Source organism: Corapipo altera, unplaced genomic scaffold (genome assembly GCF_003945725.1).
Source record: "Corapipo altera isolate COAL_440 unplaced genomic scaffold, ASM394572v1 201, whole genome shotgun sequence".
NCBI classification, from domain to species: Eukaryota; Metazoa; Chordata; class Aves; order Passeriformes; family Pipridae; genus Corapipo; species Corapipo altera.
This window is the reverse complement of record NW_020884940.1, coordinates 1,739,593-1,762,849: the sequence shown is the minus strand read 5'-3', so window position 1 is coordinate 1,762,849 and position 23,257 is coordinate 1,739,593. Positions and strand designations below refer to the sequence as shown.

General features: G+C 51.9%; 3 protein-coding genes across 5 annotated transcripts; 1 reads left to right on the top strand and 2 right to left on the bottom strand.

The window, feature by feature from the left end:
• Window positions 1-347: 347 nt before the first annotated feature.
• RPL11 (ribosomal protein L11) lies at window positions 348-3,073 on the bottom strand. Its single transcript, XM_027661091.1, has 6 exons — window positions 2,970-3,073; window positions 2,544-2,694; window positions 2,060-2,166; window positions 1,564-1,695; window positions 1,087-1,197; window positions 348-423 (listed from the first exon to the last, which is right to left on the bottom strand). The coding sequence occupies exons 1-6, from the start codon at window positions 2,973-2,975 to the stop codon at window positions 394-396; spliced, it is 537 nt and encodes a 178-aa protein (XP_027516892.1). The 5' UTR covers window positions 2,976-3,073; the 3' UTR covers window positions 348-393.
• PPT1 (palmitoyl-protein thioesterase 1) lies at window positions 2,035-22,600 on the top strand. 3 transcript variants are annotated; one of them, XM_027661088.1, is made up of 10 exons: window positions 2,035-2,716; window positions 4,962-5,051; window positions 6,241-6,350; window positions 7,147-7,274; window positions 7,579-7,649; window positions 8,384-8,486; window positions 8,567-8,657; window positions 9,122-9,220; window positions 9,410-9,481; window positions 9,817-10,521. In XM_027661088.1, the coding sequence occupies exons 2-10, from the start codon at window positions 4,964-4,966 to the stop codon at window positions 9,937-9,939; spliced, it is 885 nt and encodes a 294-aa protein (XP_027516889.1). In that variant the 5' UTR covers window positions 2,035-2,716; window positions 4,962-4,963; the 3' UTR covers window positions 9,940-10,521. The 3 variants fall into 3 exon arrangements, with proteins under 3 accessions (XP_027516889.1, XP_027516888.1, XP_027516890.1); XM_027661087.1 differs by lacking the exons at window positions 2,035-2,716; window positions 4,962-5,051 and adding an exon at window positions 5,839-5,987; XM_027661089.1 differs by lacking the exons at window positions 2,035-2,716; window positions 4,962-5,051; window positions 9,817-10,521 and adding exons at window positions 5,853-5,987; window positions 22,380-22,600.
• CAP1 (cyclase associated actin cytoskeleton regulatory protein 1) lies at window positions 10,682-23,257 on the bottom strand. The gene is made up of 13 exons (XM_027661083.1): window positions 23,202-23,257; window positions 18,065-18,177; window positions 17,564-17,664; window positions 17,028-17,105; window positions 15,012-15,155; window positions 14,840-14,925; window positions 14,612-14,717; window positions 14,343-14,514; window positions 13,507-13,694; window positions 13,177-13,300; window positions 12,979-13,061; window positions 12,342-12,485; window positions 10,682-12,041 (listed from the first exon to the last, which is right to left on the bottom strand). Exons 2-13 carry the CDS (start codon window positions 18,156-18,158, stop codon window positions 11,958-11,960), a joined length of 1,404 nt encoding a protein of 467 aa, XP_027516884.1. The 5' UTR covers window positions 18,159-18,177; window positions 23,202-23,257; the 3' UTR covers window positions 10,682-11,957.

Here is a 23,257-nt window from a genome sequence, read left to right as displayed (position 1 = left end):
CAGCAGGTGAAGGAGAGGGACTCTGTCTGGTTACATATTTAAGAAAATAATCCTGACATAACTTTCTGAAGACAGAGTGTCACCCAGTGTAGGTTCTGCTTCTCCTTGGGATTGGTGGCAGTAAGGATGCTCTTGCATTGCTGTATCTCAGGGAGATGCAGGTCTGAGGGATCTGGAGAGAAAAACTGGAAAAAATATTTTTTACTTCCTGTGAAATTTCAATATTTAACCTGTGTTTACACTTCCAAATCCAGCTGAAAAGCTCCTGTCTTTCGAGTACAGGTGTCCCTTGCTCCCAGCAGCTTCCCAGGTCTGGAAGAGTCCCCCCACAAAATTCACAACACAAGTAAGGGGTTAGAAAATTTTATTTACTTTTTTGGTAACAGGAACTGCTCATTTACCAGGAAGGATGATGCCATCATACTGTGAGGAAAGAAAAAGAAAGAACCAAGTGAGAAATCACAGGAAGCAAAACCAGGCAGGAGGAGGGAAAAGGGATTCAGCAGGAGCAGGCTGGAGCCCTCCCTGTGCAGGGTATATGACCTGTGTAGGTCCAGGCAGAGTAAAGAGCCTCCAGACAGACCATCCATCCTTTCCACCTCTGAAAAACTATCAGCAGTCCCCACCCCTGAGACTTCCAACCCAGCTTTCAGCAGCTCCCCTTCATGATGCAGTTATTCATTATATGGCCCCAAGGACTTGTTTTATTTGGATCACTCCATCCTCCAAGCCTGGCAGCTGAGCTGGGAGCAGGGTCAGAGCAACAAATCCTAACCCTGCCCCATCACTCATAATCCACGTACATGTAACACCTCCAAAAACCATGGGAGCCTTCTCCACAAGAGCTAATACCTCCTTCCAGCTCTCCTGCAAGAGCTGCTCTTTCAGTTCACAACACACACAAATAAAAAAGCATGAACAGCACCTCGTGCTCAAATGCAGCTTCTACTGCTCTGGGCCAGTAAAAATCTCTGATTTAAGCATTGATCAAGGTCTTCCCCTGCCCAGCAACTTGCTGCAGCTCTTCCAAAAAGCATTTTGCTGATTCTTGCTTGGAAATCCTTGGAAATAAAGAGGGCACTTTACCTTTTGCTGAAACCAGCGCATGGCTTCCTCCTTCCCAATTCTGTGCTTGGCCCCGATGTTGCCAGTCCTGCGTTTCTTGTCAGCAATGCTGAAGCCTGGCCTGCCCAGCACCTGCAGGAGGAGGCCAACAGCACTGCTTCACCCCCTGTATTTATTGATTTTCTTAAATTAAACCTTTCTCTACTAGGAGAGGAGCCTGGAAGTTCCACATCAGTGGTGCCTCGTCGCGCTGCTGCTCCTTCCCTCCCCAAACCCAGCCCAGCTGTCTCTGTGTCATCCCAAAGCAACAGTATTTGCTTCTGAAGAGGCTTTTGTGAGACTTTCCATAAATCAAGGATTTTATGGCAGCCCTGGGAATCTCAGATTAGAACCAAGGGTACCTTCCAGCACTTGGCAGCCAAGTTCCATGGGAAGGCAGTTATCCTTCCAGAGCTTTCCCACGAGCCCAGCTGCCGCAGGGAAGCAGGGAACACTCACCACGTAGAAGTCCAGGCCGTAGATACCGATACTGGGATCGTATTTAATGCCCAGATCGATGTGTTCCTGGATTCCAAAGCCAAAGTTCCCGGTGTCTGAGAAGTTGTTTTTCCTCAACTCGTATTCTCTCACCTGAAACGTTGGTTGTTGGTCACTTATTTTGTTACTGACTGGGAGTAACAAGTAACACGTTCTGCCAGCTGCTACCAGACCCCCAACCTGCTCACATGCTACTAAGTCTTCATCCCTGAGATTTTCCTCCCCCGGGGTGCTCATAAATCCCAGCAGCAAAGACAAATTCCCCCCAAAAATGAGCCCATAAATTAGGATGAAACAGCACCCAGAGAAACTGTGAACATTCCAGTCCCTGTATCAGACTGTATCCACGACTGACTTGCATCCAGATCAGGTGCAGCATTCTGGAACACACATCTCTTCACTAGGAACGGGGAGGTTTTGTTCTTCCACAAACCAAAGGTCCAGCCCAAATTCTCACCTTCAACCCCTTCTCCAGGATCTCCTCTGCCTTGGCCCCGCGCACCGTGCAGTGAACAGCGATCTTCTCGTTCCTCCTGATCCCAAAGGACCTCACCGTGTACCGGGCTGTGGGCAGCAACAACCGCACTCAGGGAACAGCCAGAGAATTCCCACCCGGGGGATTCAGAGCTCCGTACCACCCAAGAAATTAAAGGGAATTAAAAAGAGCCAAGGCGGCCTCTCTTTGGGGATGTTGGCAGAGCAGCAGCAGAGTCTGGAGGCAGAATGGACCTGACGCAACCACCCGCCAGCCCCTGATTATTTAAAACCCTCAGTTCTTCAGCAGGACCCACATCAGAGCGCCCCTTCCCACACCGGAGCCCCTTCCTGGGAGCTGCGCTGCCCCTGCACCCCCCGCACGCCCAGGAAAGGGAGGAAACCAAGAGAAACAACCAGGAAGAGCCAGGAAAAACCACCAGGAACAAACTGTTGTTGCCCCTCACCTTTGGAAAACACGGGGGTCTGGCCCGTGAGCTGCTCCAGCACTTTGGCGGCGCGGGTCAGCCGGTCCCCGCTCTCCCCGACGCAGATGTTGAGGCAGAGTTTGCGGATCCGCAGCTCCCGCATCGGGTTCTCCTTCTCACCCTGGTCTTGCTGCGGAGAAACCACACCGGCGGTAACCGGGGGTGCCCGGGGGAAGGGCTCCCGCAGGCGGACACCGCGGCCCCGCCGCCCCTTCCCCAGCAGCGGGCGGGCCGCGGCCTGTCACCGCAGCCGCTCCCCGCGGGCGCCGCACCGAGCGCTGCCCGCCCATCCCGCCCCCGCAGTTGTCCCGCCAGCCCGCCCCGCTCCTGCCGTGGCCGGGCGAGCCCGGGCGCGGGCGATGGCGGCGGATGGAGCCGGGCCGGGCCCGCGGCGCCGCCACTCACCGCCATGATGGAGGCGGGGAAGAGGCGGGCCCGCCGCCGCCGCGGGGGGTTATGGGAGGGCGCGGCCGCGGCGGCGCCCCCTGGCGGACGGAGGGCGGCGCGGGCGGTTGCCATGGCAACCGCGGGACTGCCGTGGCTCCGCCCCCGATCTTGATTATTGCTAATGACTGGAAACGAGTTAAAGTACAGCAATAATGGATGAGGATGATAACAACAATAATAACAATATCACTAACAATAATAACAACGACAATAACAATAATAATAATAACAATAACAATAATTATAATTATTATGATGATGATGATGATGATGATGATAATAATAATAATAATAATAATAATAATAACGAAAGGAACACAATTTCTGGGGTATCTTGTGCAGGGCCAGGAATTGGACTTGATCCTGACAACAACAACAGCAATAATAATAATACAAGGGAAAGAAAGAAAAAAAAAACAAACAAAAAAACCAATTGATGCACAATTCTTGGGGTGTCCTGTGCAGGGCCAGGAGTTGGACTCAATGCTGGAGCTTCTCCACTCCCAAGCAGCAGCAAGTGTAACTTATCAGAGCTTCTCACACCCTCCCAGCCCCAAATTCCTTGAACCAGATTTGGGAACACAGTTCACTTTCACTTCACTCTTTCAGTGAAGTGGGTTTTGGGGCTCTGCCTGGGATCTGGATCCTCTTTTGCACCATTTTGGCTCAGTCTGGAGCAAGGGAGGATCACAGCCCACTCCCTGCTGCAGCCTGGGCTTTGCAATGCCATCAATTATTTTTTGCCCCAGTTGCTTCTAAGAGAGGATGAAGGATAAATGAATAATCAGCTTGTCTCATTAAGAAGAGAAAAAAAAAGTGTGGGCAGTCTGTGTGCAGAGGGTGTGAAAAGCCTCTGGTTAAAAACTAACATTAGTGCTTCATTATCAATTTACTTCATCTCAGAACAGCTTTGCTGGAAATAGCTGCAGGCTTGGCTGGCATCCAGCTCCCCAGCAATCCATGGATCCCTTTTGGGATCTGTCCATGCTGCAGTGCTCCTTCTCACAGGGTGAAGGGCTGGTGCCTCCCCAGTCTGGTGCAGATTGGGGTCGGGAGGTGGCCAGAGGTGGGTGGAAGTGCTGCCCCTGCTCCCCTGGACCCCTTCCCAAGCTCGTGGCTCTCACCCCACAGCATTGTCCTGCCTGGCCCAGTCCTGGATGGTCCCACTGCCAAAGGCTGTGTAGATCAAGCCAAAGAGGTTGAGGGCCACAAGGAGGAAGAAGGAATTCCTCCAGCCACTGTGGAGATCCTGGGGGGCAAAAATAGAGCACGATGGTGTCAGCCTTCCCTTTGTCTCCTTGCAGTGACCACACAACTGCTGCCACCCACTAGTGAAGGCATTGACTCATCTCCATCCTCTGCCTGTAACTCCTGCCAACAGCAGAAGAGCTTTGCTCAACTCCAGACGTATGGAATCAGGGAATCATGGAATGGCTTGGGTTGGAAGGGATAAAGCTCTTCTTGTTCCACCCCCTCCCACGGGCAGGGACACCTTCCACTAGCCCAGGCTGCTCCAAGCCCTGTCCAACCTGGCCTTGGACACTTCCAGCCACAGTCCAACCTGTGTCAGCACCCACCAGCTCACAGGGAGGAATTGCCAGACCCCTCTTGTTGCAGAACCATTTCCTGCCTTGGCATTTTTGGAAACATTACATGCTGTGCTGAATTCAGGAAGCTTTCCTGCCTGGCACAGAGCTTCCCCCTCACTCCACTCCCTCGACCCTCTCCCCATCTCCAAGTACACCCAGATGGGGCCCATGTGGAGCTGTTCCTGCTTTCTGAGTCATCCCTGTGTCCTCAAAAATAGTGCTGAGCTCTGTTTTGCTGGGTGCTACATCCCATGTGCTCTTTGGGAGAGTGGGTTGGCTTGGTGTAATTTTTGGTTCAGTGCGAAGAAAGAAATCCATTGCTGAGAGGAGAATTATGGTGTTGTTTTTTCTTTTTTTCCAGGGATGTGCTGTTGGTTTGTGGCCCCAAATTACCTGGATGACGAAAAGTCCAACTGCAGTGGGAGCAATAATTCCTGCGACTATGCCAAAGGTATTTGTGATAACCAGCAGGAACCCTGCATATCTGGGGACAGAAAGCAAAGGTTTCCTGAGTGGGGCAGAGAGGAGACTGTCACAGGGAGGGAGAGGATTGGGTGCTTCCAGTCCTTTCCCTCACTGCAGGAGGGGTTTCATCCTGCTCTGCCTGCCCCCCCTCCCCTGCCTGCGTGTGGCACTGCATCCTGTCCTGCCTGCAACGCTGCTGCCTGCTCCTACTCAGGATAATATCCAGCCCTCTTGGGAAGCAAACCAAAAATGTCAACGAACACGGACAGGAGCAGCCAGGCAGTGACCACTGGCATTTCCTCCCGGCACGGTGAGAGCGGAGCAGGCTGCGCTGCCGGCATGGACACTTCGTGAGCACGGGCATCTACAGCAGCCTCAAACCTCCCCAGGACTGCCTTACTTACACCTCTGGTTTATAACCCTCGACCACAACAGCCTGACAGGGCAGCGGGGTCTGTCCCCTGGGGGTACCCACTGCCCTGGGAGGCTCCTTCCCTGTCCCACCCTGTCCCCCAGGGGTAGCTCACGCAGGGGGAGAGGTGTCTCTCCAGCCCAGAGAGAGGACCGGAGGGGTCGTGGATCTCCCGGCTCCGTGTCCCGGGGGCGGGGGAGGAGACGCAGCCACGTGCTGTGGCGGGATTTGGGAATTCGGGGGGGATGGAGCAAAGCTGGGACTCGAACCCGCGATCCGGGTGGGAGCTTCCCCCGCCACGCCCCTTGCTGGTAGACCACGCCCCCAGCGCTGGTCCCGCCCCTGATTGGTCCCGCCCCACGAGGCCACGCCCTCCGTACCGGGGGCGAGTCATGTGGTCGGTCAAGATGGCGGCGCTCAGGGTGGCGATGCCGGTGCTGTCTTTGCTGCTTGGGCTCTGCCTGGAACCCGCGGCCACCGCCGCGCCCCTGGTCATCTGGCACGGCATGGGTGAGCCGAGACCCTCCGCGGGGCGGCGGGGGAGGCTGGGAGCCGAGCAGGCCCACGGGGCGCTCGCCGGCCCCTCTCCGGTGTCCCCCTCCGCCGGTGCCCACCGGGGCCGGGAGCTGCTGACCCTCCTCCGCCGGCTCCACGAGTGGCTGGCAGCTCCCGGCCCCATCGCAGCGCAGGCTCGCGGTGTGTTTGTGGAGGTCAGGGCCCCGGACCGTGGCGTGACGGTGCCTCCCGGTGTTCCCTCTCCCAGGAGACAGCTGCTGCAACCCGATGAGCATGGGCTACGTTCAAAAGATGGTGGAGAAAAAAATACCGGGGATTTACGTTCTGTCTCTCAAGATTGGAAGCAACCTGATACAGGTAACTGGGGTGTCACTGGGGTTTCTGTGAGCAGGGGTGGCCAGTGGGTGGGTCTGAAGTTGCTGCAGTCTCTGGTATTAACAGGATTCCACAACGATTTGTGTTGTGCTTTCCCTGCTAATTGTTTTCTTCTCAGTGAAGTAAACAGCTTTGACACGTTAATAAAGTCCAATAAAGTCCAGCTAATACCTGCAGAAAAGAACTGGGGAAAACCAAATCCCTAATCTAAATTGGATTAATATGCAAATCCACTGATTAGCACACCCTAACCACTCCAGGTAATACATGTGATAGATGCTGTGCTAAAGCAGAGCTTTATCCCTGCCCACCCTTCTTGATTTACAACTGTTTGTTCACTTCAGTGTAATAAATTAGACTTCTGCACCTTTGTGGCTTTTGACAGTTTTATGTAGCCCTATGGAATTCCTTTGAATAATCTCTCAGGATGATGCACAATGTATGTAGTTTTCTGGGTTCTGGAGGAGACGGGTGAAGTTTGATTTTGTTATATATACCTATAAATTTAATTTTAATTTTATATACATAAAATTGGAAGGGACTCAAATGGTGAAGAAGTTTGGGGGGAAATGTCACTGTCCCACATGAGGCAGTTTTACCAGAGGAGGGAACAAAGATGTGGTGAAGTCTCAAAACTGGGGTTTCACTTCCCTCACTGTGAAAGCTCAGGTCCTCTTTCAAAACCAGAACTGTTAGTGATCTGCTTGCAGAGTTTCAAATAACACCAGGCATTGTAAAGGTGTACAAATGATATGTTTTCACCTGGCTAATCCCTCAGGACATGGAGAACAGCTTCTTCATGAACGTGAACGATCAGGTGAAGGAGGTTTGCAGCCAACTCGCCACGGACCCTCACCTGAAGGGAGGCTACAACGCCATGGGCTTCTCCCAGGGAGGCCAATTCCTGTGAGTTCACATCCTGCTCCATCTCCAGTGACATCTGTTGGGGTTCAGGCTCTGATTTAAAACCCTTTAGAAGTACTAAGCAGACATAAACTGCCAAACTCCTTCACAGAAGCAGGAGCGCTCAGAGCGCCTTTGCCTGTGGCCCTTCTCTCCCAGGAAGGGTTAAAATTCCCTCTGCAAACGTTACACAAGTGCCCAAGCCCACACAGAACCAGCACCTGTGGCCTTGGCATGTGAGCTGTGCATGTGAGCCAGGTCTCATGGCCTGGGCACGCCGAGCTCAGCTCTTCCTCCTCCCCCACAGGAGGGCCGTGGCCCAGAGGTGCCCTTCTCCTCCCATGCTCAACTTGATCTCCATCGGGGGACAGCACCAAGGTAGTGTCCTCTCCAGCTGTCACACCTCCTGATCACCCTGAAGGGGTGGGAATGGGATTTTTTTTGGCCTCTCCCTCAACCTTTTCTTTATGAATTAAACTGTCCCTTTGCTCTTGGATCTGGTGATCTGCTTTGGCCCAGTTATTAGCAGTCAGCCAACTGCATTATCTTCTGGACTTGCTTAACTAGCAGTGAAAAGGGACCTTTGTAAGTAGATGACTCATTGTCTGAGTAGATTTCTTACATGCCTTGGGGGCACTAGGGATTAGTTATTTCAGGAGAAATTTCTACAGATCAAAGCCTTTGTGCAACTAAACCACCTGGGTGTTTTACAATCAGCATATGGAAGGCCAAAGCCCCAAGGAAAGGGAGGTATGAAATGGAATTTTAAGAGGTGTACAGTTAAAAGTGGCTGGAAATGAGTTTCAAATACTCTACCCTGAGAAGTTCCATGGCTTGAGTGTATTTCTTTGTAGTGTAGTGGGGGAGATTTATAGGGAGCCATCCTGGGAACACCCCAGGTGAGCTGGACAGTGTTCAGCACTCCCCATCCATTATCTTTGCCACAGTTCCTGGGGCAGGACGGCTGCCTAATGGGATTGCAGGATTAAAGGCTGCCTGATTCCCTGGATAATTCTTGGCTCCTGCTCTGTAAGAGGTGGTTCTTTACCGTCCAGAAGGATTAAGGGATTTAATTTTGGCTCCCTGAGCTGTCATATCTCTCCATCCCCCAGGCGTGTACGGCTTTCCACGCTGTCCTGGGGAGAGCTCCCACATCTGTGACTGGATCCGGAAGACCCTGGATCTGGGAGCCTACACAAAAGCTGTTCAGGAGCAGTGAGTACATCCATCACCAGCCAGAGCCACGGGAGCAGCTCTGGGTTTCCAGTCTGATCCTTGGTTTCTCTCCTCTCCAGCCTGGTACAAGCAGAGTATTGGCACGACCCGCTGAAGGAGGAGGACTACAGGAAAAACAGCATCTTTTTGGCTGATATCAACCAGGAGAGGGTAAGGAGGAGGATGAGGATGTGACCAGGAGAGCAGAAGTGACTTCATTTATGTTGGTTTTCCTTGGCAGCAGCTTTGCTGGAGTCCCAAGGGAAGCACTTTTTGCCCTGAATCCCAAAGTGTTTTTGCTGGTAGACTGATGAGTGAGATTGGTCTGTGGCAGAGCAGCTCCTGTGTCACTGAGCTCCTCTGGAGTGGTTGGTGTGGACATGCCACATGCTCAGACCACCTTCAAGTGGGTGAAGCCTCTCCCTCTCCTGGGAAGGCAGGAAAGGCCCCTCCCCTCCCTACAGCCTGGAGATGAACCCAAATGTCATGGGATTGTTGACACGTGGCACATTCCCACCCTCGAGGCTGGTGCAGTCCAGGGCTCCCTGTGCAGCTGAAGAGCAGGTTGGAACAGTTTCCCTGACCTGTCTCTGGGCTTTCCAGTGGCTTGGATCTGTTCTGTTGCTTCCATGCAGGGCATCAACGAGACCTACAAGAAGAACCTGATGGCTCTGAAAAAGTTTGTGATGGTGAAATTCCTCAATGATACCATGGTGGACCCTCCGGTCTCTGAGGTGAGGAAGGCAGGGCAGGAGCTGCTTCTGGGTGGTGTTTTGGGGCTTCTGTTTTGTCTGGAGGATGCTGAGGAGCAGGCTGGGCACAAACACAGGCCTGACACCACACAGACTCCAGCAGAAGCTGCTGAAGGCCTGCTTGGCTCCTGGGAGCCCTTCAGCAGCTGTTCCCTTGTTTTTATCCTGCAGTGGTTTGGGTTTTACAGAAGTGGCCAAGCCAAGGAGACCGTCCCGCTGCAGGAGACCTCGCTGTACAAGGAGGTACGTGCTGGGGGGAGTGTCTTCTGCTCTTTCCACTCTTTAGTGTCCCTGGGGCCTTCAGGAGCTCTAAACCCCACAGCTCTGCTCTTCTCACCATCTCTGCCATTCCTGGGGCATTGCCTCCCCTTGCCAGTAGCTGTTTGTTTGGGAAGGCGTTTCTCTCCAGCCAGTTCTGGCAGTGGGAGTGCCACTGGTGGTTCATGCCTGGCTCAGGATCCCCTTCAGTGTGTGTTTAATGAACTCTGCTCCTGTAAAATTCACATAAAATTCCTTGTTCCCACCCCTGAGGAGAAGGTTTGAAGAGCAGAGGTGGAACCCTGTACTTCTGTCCACAGGATCGCCTGGGGCTGCAGGAGATGGACAAAGCAGGGAAGCTGGTGTTCCTGGGGGTGAAAGGGGATCACCTGCACTTCTCAGAAGAGTGGTTTGACACCACTATCCTCCCCTTCCTCCAGTGAAGCTCCTGTGAGAGCACTGGGAAGGGTTTACTGCTCTAGTTAATGCTACTGTGCAACAGCACTTTGTGTGTCCAAGCCTGCAGGGATCTGGGGAAAGGGGAAGAAGAGGGGGTTTAGCTCAGCACTTCCACAGCAGTGGAATTCCTGGTGTAATTCCAGTCCCACACGGGTAGGCTGAGCCTTGCACTGAGTCTGACACACTCCATCCTGGCACAGGGCCTGGCAAATCTGCTTCAGCTCTCAGAGCTGTGGCCAGTCTGGTCTCTGGGTGATGCAGAAGGATCAGCTGTGCCAGAGGTTTGTTCTCCATCACCTGTTCCTCGCAGGACACAATGGCAGTATTAACCCAAATCACTAGTGCAGGGATCAGCAAGACTTACATGGCTGTATGCAGGGGAATTATATTACAGCCTGTCCTTCAGGATGGGGAAAAGGGCCAAATTTAGGCGTTTCTGGGGAAAAAGGAGGGTTTGGAATTCAGCAGGTATTAACATCTTGGACAGTTTTCAACTAATGGCTTGTTTTATGCACTTTTGTACAACTGAAATCAATAAAGAACTTTACATCTAACCAACTAAAAAAGGTGAGATTTGACAACTACTGAGGCTGTTCTGAGGGGAGTTGAGGAAGGTCTGTGCTTCCCTGTGGAAAACTATTCAAAGGAATTGAGGAAAGCAAGGCAGAGGTGCATCTTGTCCTACCTGAGCTCCTGTGTGCCCCCAAAAAGAGACCAGAGCCACAGTAATGAGCAAGTTGGCATTAACTTTATTCTATCTTCTGTATAATCTTAAGTACATAAGAAAGGTTTTTTTCACAAGCCTCAGGAGAAGACGAGTACAAGTCACAGGACAGTTTCAAAATAAAAAAAATTTGCTTTTTTTTTTTTTGTAAGTTCTGTACTAGAGAAAAAGAACATTGACACTTTTACAGAGGGAATGCATTTTAAGATATGCTTATGCCACCCGAGGCGTTGGAAAAAATGAAGGTCAAAGCACGTGCAGCTCCCTTTATGGGCCAGTACAGTACTGTGTGATCCATCACTCTGCTCCAGGGCCCTGGAACAGAGGCTACGACCTTCCACCAAAATAAAAGAGCCAAGCAACAGGGGGAAAAGGGGAGGATTCACTTCATGGGGGCTGATTGCAGATGAGGAAGAGAGCGATGAACCGACTTGATCCAACTCGGGTATTTACAACTGACCTGGAATGGAGGAGGCCCCTTCCTCGGTGGGAGGGGACAGGTTCAGAAGAACCAACCTGGAAGACTGAACCTGAGTTCAGCTGCTCCAAGAAGGAAGCCCTGGGGCAAAGGTTCCCTTGTGAAGGTGGAGGGCTCATGGAGTAAGAGGTGCTCAGCTCCAAGCTACCAGCCAGGCTGCCAAGTAACCAGGGTTACACCACTGCAGCCTTCCTGTGGCACTGGGTAATTAAAGCCTCCTGTCATGGCACAATCAGAAATACACTGAGCTAGTAGGAATGATGAAAGAGAGGTCAAGGGTGGAATGCTACGGCCCTTTGGTCCCACAAAACCATTCCCATGTCCTGTAAAGCCACCAGCTAGTACACAGAGCTGGAATTGGCAGCTTCCAGAACCTTCTCAAGACATCTGCCATAGCAACTGGGTACTGTGGACTCCAACAGACACCGTTACTCGTTAAAAAGGGGACAACATTCCTCTCACATGAACAGTTTGCTTAAAGGCAAAATACAAAAAAAACCCGAACAACACTCTGAAAGCCAACTGCCAGGACTGGCTGTGAAGTTCACTCTGATCAATTGGTGCAGTTAGAGGGGAAAGAAAATACACCTTCCTGCTGATAGATGTGGACAATAACTCACCCGCCACCTACCCCAAACCCCAGGCAGAGGAATTTCAGTGACGGCAGGTAGCTGTGTCTCTCGGGTAGAAGAGAAGCAGTTTGAGAGCAGAAAGGTACAAGAAATCTAAGAGAATCATCTGAAAGCAGATTTGTCCCACAGCAGGGCCAGGGGAGGGCATGAGCCTTGGTGCTTTTCTGCTTAGCCAGCAATTTCCGTCACAGTGGTGACCAACTTCTGACCGTTCCACACTGTCTTGAACTGTTCTGGGACAGGGAATTCAGTCTGGAGGGTGAAAACAGATCAAAAATCAGTTCATGGCTAAGACTAGTAACTACTCCCACTGCTTTAGGCATTTCTTTTCATAGATATGTACTGTGCCCCCTCCTGTGCCACCATCACTGCCTGTTCTGCCCCCAAGAGATGCCGAGGAAGAAGCAGCTCTCACAAAACACCAAGAACCATTCACAACCACCAGACTCTAGAAGCTGTCCCTCCACACCTCGCTGTAACTGGCATTCCCTGCAGGGCTCAAAACACATCCCCAGAGCAGAGCTCCACAAGGATTTCACAACAGACACTTACAAAGTCCCCCCCCTCTGTGGGAATGAGGACGTTCATCTCCGACGACTTGGCACTGACGATCTCGCAGTCCAGGGAGCTCTGGCTCAGGTACACGTGGCAACCGTCTGTCTTGTTGATGGAAATCGTTGGCACTTTACCCATGACCTGGCAGGGCCAGAGCAGCATTAGCTTGGACTGGGCAACCACAGCATTTTTCTTTTGTGTTTGTCTCCAACCACCCCCCTCCCAGACACGCGGGATTCAAATATTCCCACCTTTAGCAAAAATCCGAAGTTAACTTCTTGTTTTGATCTCTACAGCAAAATTTCAGTGGATGCTGGGCAAACTGACCATCCCAAACCAGGTACCAAAACTGGAACTGGAGTATATTCTACTGCTGGCCTCCTGCTGCCCACCTCACAGAGCCTCAGCTTTTCCCTACAGCCCCGAAGCAGTAGACAAATTGTACCCTTTCAGTGAGGCAAATTTCAGCCCTTTCTTAAGGGCTGGGTGAGCTGCAGAGCAGTAGGACAGATGGTGTTTCATAAATGTTCTCCAGAGATGCACATTCCTGTTCTGGAAATAAAACCACTCCAAGAACCAGATGCTGCAGATGCAGCAGTCACACTCCTGGCAGAGAGAGGTGACAGACGCTCACCTGAACTTTAACATCCCTGCTGTTGATGATCTCTACAATTCCCACCACATCATCAAACACCAGACCCAGCTTCTTGCAGTTATCTGCAAAAAAAAAAAAAAAAAAAAAAAGCAGAGTAGATCACAGAAAGGTTTTGGAGACTCAGGTTCTGCAAACATACCAGCACACAGAAGCAGTTTTCAGGGTTTTCTCACTCACCGAGGGTGATGGAGTTGATCTTGCCTTTGATTTGGAGTGTACTGTTTGTGCACTTGAAAACATATGCTACCTGCTTCAACTCTGTGTCACTAATTACCAGGTTGGTGGCATTCTCCTGGTTTTCCTGAAAAGGCAGGGAAAACACCCTTCATTTTCTGAATGCAGAGCAACTAACCCACGCGAGCAGCAGGGCACGGCAGCTCCTTTAAAAGCAAACTGCAGGTGCTTTCAGGCTGGTGCCTCTTATAACAAAGGTCTCCAGGAGACCCTCCTTCTCTGCTCCAAAGCTCCCGTCCCTCCAACCCACTCATGCCAACACCAGGCACTCACCACTCTCCACTTTTTGCCCTCTAACTCCAGCAGTGGAGGTGCCTTCGGAGAGGTGGTTTGGGAGGGATTAGCATTACAGGCTGGTTTGGGAGCAGTGAAAGGTTTGGGGCCACTTCTCACAGGGCCCCCTTGGTTCTTCAGGGCTGGATTCTTGTGGGTTTTCATGTCATCTGAAACGTGCCTCAAGCCTGCAAGAGAAGTCAAACCTGAGACCCAGCTCTGCTCCAAGAATGCAGTTCCACAAACAGCAGACATCAGTGGTTACACCAATCATGACAGCATTTGTCAAAATGCAAATAAATTATTGGGACTGGACCTAAGTTGAGCCCAAGCTTGTGACAAGTGGAGGGAGCAGGAAACACTGATGCAATATTGATGAGAACACAACATGTGCCACAGAACCAGAGTGTGCCAGCTCTTCCACTCTGCAGCTGGAAAAAGCCTTCAGCCGAGCACCTCACCTTTGTTTCACACCTGTCCTGATGTGCTGAGTGGGTAACACAAAAAAAGGGAGAGGGTTTGTGCAAATAATAGGTGCAAAACTGCACCTTTTACACTGGAGACATGCAGGACTCAGTCTCCATTCCAGCTACAGGTTAATGTCTTGTTGCACTTGCCAGGTGAGGGGTGGGAATTCTCCCCCAGGTGAGCTCCCTTTGTCCCACTGATCTGGCTCAGCGCTGCCTCCACCCCGTACTGGGACCAGAGGGGTTTTTGTCATATACTTTCTAAGGAGGTGCACTGAGGGATAGCAGCAAACCCAGGACCTGCAGCACAGCAGCTCCCTCGCTGGTGGCTGCTCTCCCTCTTCCCCTCCCTCTGCCACTCCCACTCACCCGAGGTGATCCCTTCTCCCCGGTTGATCTGGGCGAAGAGCGCGGAGCGCGAGGCAGAGTCGTCTGTGCTGGAGCTCACGGGGGCAGGAGGAGGGGGAGGGCCTGGAGGGGGGGGTGCAACCCCAGCGGGGGCAGCAGGTGCTGCTTTAGCCCCTTCTGTGGCTACGGGACCCTGTAAGAGCAGAGAAGAGGAAAGGTACTTGCACAAGCTCTGTTTCTGCTGCAATGATCACACAATGATCAGCTCTGCTGACAGAGCCAGCACTCACTGTTTTGCTCCAGGTCAGCCCTGTGGTGTGATACTCTTTGATGTAGGCCTGCAGCTCTGTCCAGATACTCAGATAAGCTTTCACCCAGTCCACTTGCTTTTTATCTCTGAGGACACAAGGAGATCAAAGAAGAAGGAATTAGAAAGGCTGTGGTCAGATACTGGAGCAGCCCCTTCACACCCAGCAAACTGAGTTCAACGACATCTTTAAGGGATAAGATGAACTTACACATCCTTGTACTCCTTGAGGATCCGATTGGTGTAAAACATGGCAGCATCAGTCATTTCCTTCACATAAGGACCAGGCTTTGGAGCCTAGAGCAGAAAGAACACATTGGAACAGCTGAGCAATGAGCCAGACTTTTCCCACCAGTCCAACCACTCCCCACTGGAGTCCTTACCATGGCCACCCAGCCCAGGGCTGGGATGCTCTCGCTGACTGCAGATAAGTGATTGAACATTTTGCTACCACGGTTCTTCTCCCTGAAATTCTGCACCACCTGGATTTGCTCCGAGATGGGTTTCAGGAGCGCTGAGAAGGCATTCTGCAGAGGGACAATAACAAGTAAGAAGATTAATTAGCATTGCTCTGGAACGGCTGCACGTCTTCATGGGCGGCTCTGCTGAGATGATGGTGACTCAGGAGAAGATTCCAACTGGCACAAGTTTCTGCTCCAGCTCCTGCCCAGGCCTGGCCCTCCCCTCGAGCCCAGCTCAGCCCCACAGCCCAGCTCCTCCAGGGCTGAAGTCATTGCTCCCAGTCGGATTGGTACGATGGGAGTACGCCAAGAACTGTGACTCATGTTCAATCCAGGAGACACTGACAAAGCTTGTTAGTAACCAGGACAGAAATAGCATTTGCCTCTCCTGGATTCTTTTGTTCCAAGACAGTTTGTTACATTTTTCCTCTCCTTCACAAACCCTCAGAGAAAGGGGTGCTGGGAAGGTTTGGGACCTGCAGCCTGCACCACAATCAAGAGTCACAGCAAGTTCAAAAGTCATCCTACCAAGCCAGACTACAGGATTCCAGTTATTTCTCAAACCAATCCAAACCTTTAGTATTTGGATGGTAAGAACTGTTTCTGTGTGTTGCTCACTTGGAATGCTGACTGGAAGTGCTAAAAAGGGCTCTGGGGTCAGAGCAGAGCAACCAGAAGGTTACGTGTTTCCAGAGGTGCCTCTTAGGCAACTTTTCGTTCCTTTACACTTAGAAAGTCTCCTGCTGGTGGCAGCAGAGAGAGACAAATTTGGGCAAAAGTTGCTTTTCAAAGCCTCAGCTTCTCTTGCTGTCCCTTCCCCTGTTTAGATGAAAACTGAGAGGTCCCAAAGCACCACTGGCCAGGCCACACTTCCAGAAGCTCTGGCCTAGTGCCACTGTCCAGTCACAAGATGGGGAAATTCTTCACCACAAGCACTGAAAGTTCACACATTTTGCATTTCAAACTGGCTGCTCCAGAACTAGACTCCTGCCAGACAACCTGCACAAAGACCTAACCTAGATTAAGGTGTTCTTTGTTCATAATCCTTTATTTAAATAACGTGTCAGTGGATTTGTAAGCAGATTCTCAGGCTGGAGGCTACGTAGAGCATCCCAGCCAGCCTGGTGAGAGATAAACAACCCTCTAAATGCTGAGTTTGGGGAAAAAGATGCAGATTTATTTTGCAGTGACTAGGAAAGGAGCACAGAAATCCAGCTCCCACAAGGTAACAGTAGAAGCCATGGCTGAGCCAGATAATAACTGTAAAAAGCAAGGTGGGATCCTGTTGCTCAGGAAAAACAGTTCTCAGCAGGGAAAATCCAATACATTCAGGATCAGATTCTCAGCCACACATCCTGCTGAGAAGCAGCAGCCCAGGGTAAAGTGTTGAATTACTTGCTAAGGACAAATCAATCCTAAAAGCCCAGCTGTTATTCAGAGGCCATTCAATAGACAGAAGTGTCTGTTTTGCTCCAGGAGGAGTTTGATGCCTGAAAGTCTGTGAGCATCACATAATGAAAAGCACACGCTACACAAATCCCAGTGTGGCTCCTGGCTCAGACAAGTTCCTGTCTGCAGGTTCTCAGGGAGCAGTGATTGTGCAGTGCTGGTGCCAGGTGAAACTGGAGACAGAGGCTGTGAGGTGACACTCACAAGCTGCTCTGACAGCTACAGAACAATTGTTGCTGTAACAACTGGGAAATGCCAGTTCTGCAGCTCTAAGAATCAACCTCCAGAACTCTGCTTGGTCTTGGGGGAGCACCTGGAGCAGTTCATGCCTTCAGCAAGTGCCACTTCAGGTGTGCAAGTGTCCCCAGTGCTCCTCCAGTTCCTCTTTTGGAGCAGCTGTAACAGCCCAGGCTCCCCTACACTCACAGACACCCCAGACTCTGAGGGAAGAGCGCACGAGGTTTCTGATCAGAGACATCCCAGACTCACCTCTGCTGGCTGCTGATGCTGAGATGCCACCACCAGAAGAGCCCTTTCACTCATCAAACCTGCGTGAACCATCTCAGCCTAAGGACAGAGACAAACATGAGAGAGATTCCCTTGCACCCAGACTCATGTTAACAAGTCATCCCACTGCCCTCAGCTCCTGCTCTGGGAGGAAGCAGCTGCACTGATCTCAAACCACGTATTTTGGAGACAGCCATCCTCAGGAGAAACCTCAAAAGAGTGTAACAGCTCCTGAGCTGGGTAGTTTTCAGGCCTCCTAAAAGCCTGCACCAAGGTCTAGAGAGAGCCAGGCACTTAACTACCTAAGATTTCCAGGAGCAGGTTTGATTCATCATGTGTGTGCGTAGGTGGCAACCTGTTGGAGGTTATCTGGGCATCTGTTTTGAATCCTCAGGGATTACAAAGATCCTAGAATGCAGCACTAAAGGAATGCAGACACTGACAGCAAACGTGGCCCTTGCAGCCCCTGAAGGACACGCAGCATCTCTCCAGAGCAGAGGGAGAACACGAGTCCTTACGTGTTTCTGCACATCCCCACCGACTTCTTTGCTGATCTTCAGGTATTCGGCTACTGGGCCAGACAGAAGGGCATCGAAAGCCTGCACGTACTGAGCCACTCCTGCAGAGAAGGAACCAGGGCACAGGGATCACTGGGAGGCACTGGGAGCACCCACACAGGCACTGAGCTCCCAGGCTGCACCTCCCACCTGGGGCACACCATCCGAGTGCAGGAGGCTCAGCCTGGAGGGAAGTGCTGCAGCCACAGGAAGTTCTTATCTTCACAGGACAGTAACCACAGCCCTCTGCGCCTGTGCAGGGTCTGCTCCCAACCCCACTTCCCCCTGAGCAGTGCCAGCTCTCCCAGAGCCCCACAAGAGCTCCCCCAGAGCCCCACAGGAGCTCCCCCAGAGCCCCACAAGTGCCCCGTGCCAGCTCGACACAGCTGCTGCCGGTGCCTGGCACTGTCCGGCCAGGCCTTCAGCACAGAGGCTGCCCCAGGGAGGTGCTTTGGGCCTTACCTTTGGAGGAGCCCTCTCCACACATGCCAGGCCCTTGGCACACCGTCTCCAGGCGCTCCACAGCCTTCTCCAACCGTTCAACCAGCCTTTCCATATCGACCGCTGTCCACAACCTGCAGAGGCAGAAGGCAATTATTTGCATCCTCTGACAGTGTGGAACTCGGGTGCCAAACACTGCAGAGGGTTTATCAGCTGTCTGGTACAAGCTCTACCAGTTCCAGGAGAATAATTCCTACCCAGCTCTGCACCCTGATGATGGACAGCAAATACCCTCACATTAGCAGAGACAGTCAGATTACACAACAGCCACTTGCTACTGCCACAGTCGCTCCTTTAATACTTTCTATTCCATTTTAAGAACTTCTTACATGTATAATGACACAAAACTTCCGCCTTCTAACCTTGTAGTGACACAAGTAACACACCAGTCTGCCCAGAATCTCACTGCAGTCAGTTCCTGGCCAAAGTCCCAGCTGTGACCACACAGCAAATGAAGCACAACTGCTCTGCTGGGAGCTCACACGCTCCAGGTGAAAACCAGAGGGTTTGACCCTGCAAATGCATCCACGGGGACCCCCTGGGGCCCTGAATTCCTGCAGGAAACATCTGTAAGCCCAGCATCACCACAGTGCAGAGCCTCAGCCTGCAGAATGAGCCACCTTGGCACACACCAAGAGGAGCAGCTGCACGAGCTGGGGCGGCGGAGCCGCTGCTGCAACAACGCGCCCCTGTTCTTCCTCTACAGCCTCCTCTGCAGGCACTGCACAGGAAAGAGATTGAGGCACACAAGCCATTTGCAGCATCTCATCTGGAAAAGTCTTAAAAGTCATCTAAACTTTCCATTAATTACTGCTTTGCAGAGCCTCTGCACCAAGCAACAAGACGGGTCACGCTCGGAGCACACTAATGCACAGGGAATGCAGGGAGGGAGCAGCAAGTCACCAATTGCATTTTTATCTTATCACCACTCATCAAAAGACTTTACAGTATGAATCACTCCTGTGGCCTGGACACAGCTTCCTTCTCACTGCTAGAGCCTGCAAAAGCTCCAGCTCCTGGAGGAGAGGGTCTTTCCCAAAATATTCCCCAGAATACTCAAAGAGGGAAGCAGGGTTTACTCAGCTGAACGATGAACTGATACCAGATCCCCTCAGAAATGAAACCTCATGTTCTCACTAGGGTTTTGCTTTCACTCACAAGCCTTCTCAGCCCTGCTCCAAAGTGCATGTTTTCACCTAATTTCCAGAGGATGTGGGGCAGATCCAGCATTAGTCACGAGCAGCAGCGCTGATGTCACAAGACAAACAAGGCCATTTTCCACCCCTCTTTCCCCTGGTTGCATGAGGAGGAGCAGCGCTGCTGTGGGGGGCAGGGGAGAGGCCACCCCCCTTCCAAGAGGAAAAGAGCGGTTTCCTCCTCTGCCCAAGAGCGAGCCAGAGGACAGGCTGTGCACAAAACTAGACACCAGTGACTGGACAGCTTCCAGATACACAAGAAAGAGTTCAGAGAAGCTGAAACTCGATGGCAGCCACCCCTATAATCACAGTAATGACACCTCTGCCTCCTGAATTCTGTGCCATGTAGAAATCCCGACCGCAGGATCCTCAGTTCTCTGCTGCATCCAGAACAGGGCTCACGTCTCCCCGTGGGAGCACAGCCAAGAGCAGAGCTCTGCCTCCCCCGCTCTCAGCACGCTCAAAGTGTGGGTTTTTTCCCCCAAAAGAGCCACCTGTTAAGGAAGCTCTGCCTGGCTTCGAGAGCAGCAAGGCAGAGGGATGTAATGCAGGGGGTTCAGGAAAGACACCGGGTGTGCTGGGCAGACAAAGCTGCTGTTCTGCACCACTGATCCCCACCACATTCCAGGCGAGGCTCTAATCTGATCAGCCCCATTACCCAGTGGCAAACTGCAGTTCAAATCAGGATTACAAACCAGAAAGTCCAGATGGAAGGGCTGCTTCCTACCCCCAGCAGTAAAACACGCTGCTGCGAGGAGCATATCGCATCAGCTGTTGGGATTAATGTCCTTTAACATCCCACTGTTCCTTGAGACACACATTCCTTCCACTCTCCCTGCCAATTTGACATGCCCTTCCTTGTTTTTCCTGACAGCAGCCATAAACTCACAGTGCTCAATACCAGCTCTGTAAACCTGGTGCTATGGGGCAGATGGTGAACTCATTTTAATTTGCTTTTAATGGGTGGCATTAGGGCAACTTACAAGATAAATCACTTGGTAAATTGGCAGCAAAATGAGAACTAAGTGCAGGCAGCCCAAAGTCCTGGATCTCAGTCAGTCCTCTTGACTCACCCTCCCCTGTGCTCTTTGCACTGTGGATGCAGCTATTTCTGCTGCCTGCATACCCATATGGAGTGAAATAAAAAGATTTAGTCGTAACTAAATCAGAGCTTGTAATCCAGAGATTAACATTTAGCAAGGAAAACAAAAATAACCAAAAAGAACCTGCTTGGGCTACAGCTAAGGAGTGTTTTGTCCATGGATCACTTTGAATGTAAAAATAATTTGACAGCAAGTGACAAATTGACTTCACGGATCTCAGTGCAAATAATCAGGTCTCATTTCCCTTCTCTAAAGGGGAGGCTGAAACACACAGATCATCAAAGAGTCATTGTTGTTCTGCACATCATCCTGTGCTCTGGAGGGATGAGGAAGACTTTCCAGGGGTTGGAGTTCTCCAGAGTGGAGAGGAAGCTCTCCCTGCAGGATTTAAACCCAGGTCTTGTTTAAATTCACTTGAACTCCGATTGCCAATGGAGCGGAAGTGATGAGCTCGCAGCAAACACACATTTCACTGTGGGCCAGGGAGGCCATTCCTTTTCACAGCACATTTGTTAATGTATCAACTGCCCTTTATTTCCATCACAGCTTGGGAACACGGCTTTGAACACGCTGTACCAAAACCAGGCTCCATCTACAGCGAGACTGTTTGGATACACTGAGCAGAGCAACAAAGAGAAGGGATTTTATCTGTAAAAACACCAGTTACCCCAAAGCCAGCCCTGGACATCACAGCAAGAGGAGTCTCCTGCTCGAGGAACATCGAGCAGTGGCACATCCCAGCCAAAGGCTCCTCAGAGCAGGGAGCAAGCTCTCATAAAACCAGCACAAATTAAATTACTCGGTTGCCTGAGACAGCACATTAACCTGAGCCCTTCCTTAGACATTCTGGGAGACACAAATGTTGGTTTTATAGCCAAAGCAAGTCAAACCTACGCTCCTGCTCACACTGAGCTGTGAGAAGCCCGACAAACTGCTGTCAGCACCATGAGATTTGCATCAGCGACTTCCTGTTTCTACGGGCAAGAGAAATAAAGATGGGACAACTAAATTAGGAACATACCACAGTTTATTTCTGAGCTGACACTGGAATATCTCAGGGGATCAGCTACCAGATGATTTCCAACATTTATATCTGCCAAAAGCCCAAAGATTTTTTTTTTTTTTTAAACAGTTCAGCTCATCAAGGAAGGAATTATTTGAAGCAAGACAGGAGTCAAATGCCTGAATTTAGTCAGTGGTCAGGACCAGCCACGAACACAAGACAGCTATTGCTGGTCCCAGCAGCTGCCAGGACAGAGATCTCGGCTGTTTATAGTACAACAATACTTTCTGACATGGTGCCAGAACCCGTGCTGGCTGCTCCTGCTATGTCACATCCACTTTATTTAGAAAACCAAAAGTGCTTTAAAAAAAAAAAAAATCCATCTGGCCCCTATTCCAGCTCTCCCATATAACAAACCCTACTGAAGCCATTAAAAATGTTATTTGGTGTTTTATTCACACATTAAGAGACAGTTAAATTGTCGCCTCGCTCCGCACTAGAGCAAAGATTCCTTTTTCACCACAATTAACTGGATTAGGGGGGTTGCATTTGCCAGACTCTGTTGCCACACTCCTCTCATTTCCATTCCCTGCCAGGGCGATGAATCCACCAGGGAAGTAACCGAGGATCTTGGATCTAAGCTAAATTGGACACAGCACCAAGCTCCATATCAGGAATTCAGAGCATGGAAGCTCGTCAGCATCCCTCCCGAGCTGTGCCTGCTCCAGCACAGACTGCTTGGCTGAACTTTCTACATGAATAATAGGGGGTATTTTTGGCTTCCAGAAAGCTCAGCAATATTCCAGGGACACAAGGATCGCCTCTGGAAGAGGATGGGAACACAGCAGTTCCTTGATGCCATGGATTCCTGGGTTTCCAGTGCACCTACAGCACAGGTCCTGGAGAATCCCAGATGGGCAAAAATCCTGTGACTTGATGTGTAAAACATCCACACTGTTATTTTCTCGTTTCAGCATCACAAAACCCAGAGCAATGCCACCGCCAGAACGCAGCAGGAGGAATCAGCAACAGGCTGAGGGCAGGAACCACCCCGGGAAGACGGAGACGGTACCTGGGGTGTGGAGCACAAACCACACCAACATCCTCGCTCGGGGCTGCGGCAACTCAGTGTGGGAAGGTGGATAAACCCTCTGGCACACACCTGCCTGTCCAGGATAAACCCTCTGGCACACACCTGCCTGTCCAGGATAAACCCTCTGGCACACACCTGCCTGTCCAGGACAAATCCCCTGGCACACACCTGCGTGTCCAGGACAAATCCCCTGGCACACACCTGCCTGCCCGGTGAGTCGCTCCAGCCCCGGGAACGTGTGTCCCCGCACCCCCGAGATACCCCGGCTCCCGCAGGGACCCCCGAGGCTGCCCCGGTCACAGCCCCGTCGAGGCGCTTGCACCGTTCCGGGACTAAATCACCCCAAAAGCACCGCGTTTAGCGGATCGACCGCAGCAGCTCCGGCGCGGCCCCGGCGGGCGGGACCCCCCTGGAGTGACCCCGGTACCAGGCTCATCTTCCCGGCGGGCAGCGACCGTGTCTCCGCCCCTCCCGGTTCCCAGTCCCCGGTACCGCCCCCAGGACCAGGCTCACGGCCGTGTCCCCCCCGCCCGGTTCCTGGTCCCCTCCCGCCTCCGGGGCTGGGCCGTATCCACCCTCGCGGTGCCCGATGCCCGTCCCCGCTCGCTCCCGCAGCCGTGGCCGTGCCCAGGGCCGTGTCCCCTCTCCCGCTCCCGCTGTTCCCGTTCCCGGTTCCTGGTTCCCGGTGCCGGTCCCCGCTCACCTCCCGCCGCTCCCGCTCCGCCGCCGCCCTGCCCCCCCCGCGCCCGCCGCTTCCGG

Coding starts and splice junctions, on each gene's coding strand:
- RPL11 (XM_027661091.1), bottom strand. Junction 1,198..1,563: donor ACGGCCTGGACTTCTACGTG/GTGAGTGTTCCC, acceptor CTCCTCCTGCAG/GTGCTGGGCAGGCCAGGCTT. Junction 424..1,086: donor TGCGCTGGTTTCAGCAAAAG/GTAAAGTGCCCT, acceptor CTTTCCTCACAG/TATGATGGCATCATCCTTCC.
- CAP1 (XM_027661083.1), bottom strand. CDS start 18,158: ATGGAAAGGCTGGTTGAACGGTTGGAGAAGGCTGTGGAGCGCCTGGAG. Junction 15,156..17,027: donor AGCATCAGCAGCCAGCAGAG/GTGAGTCTGGGA, acceptor GTCCCTCTGCAG/AATGCCTTCTCAGCGCTCCT. Junction 12,042..12,341: donor CCACAGAGGGGGGGGACTTT/GTAAGTGTCTGT, acceptor TTCACCCTCCAG/ACTGAATTCCCTGTCCCAGA.
- PPT1 (XM_027661087.1), top strand. CDS start 5,870: ATGTGGTCGGTCAAGATGGCGGCGCTCAGGGTGGCGATGCCGGTGCTG. Junction 7,275..7,578: donor TCCCAGGGAGGCCAATTCCT/GTGAGTTCACAT, acceptor CCTCCCCCACAG/GAGGGCCGTGGCCCAGAGGT. Junction 9,221..9,409: donor TGGACCCTCCGGTCTCTGAG/GTGAGGAAGGCA, acceptor TTTATCCTGCAG/TGGTTTGGGTTTTACAGAAG.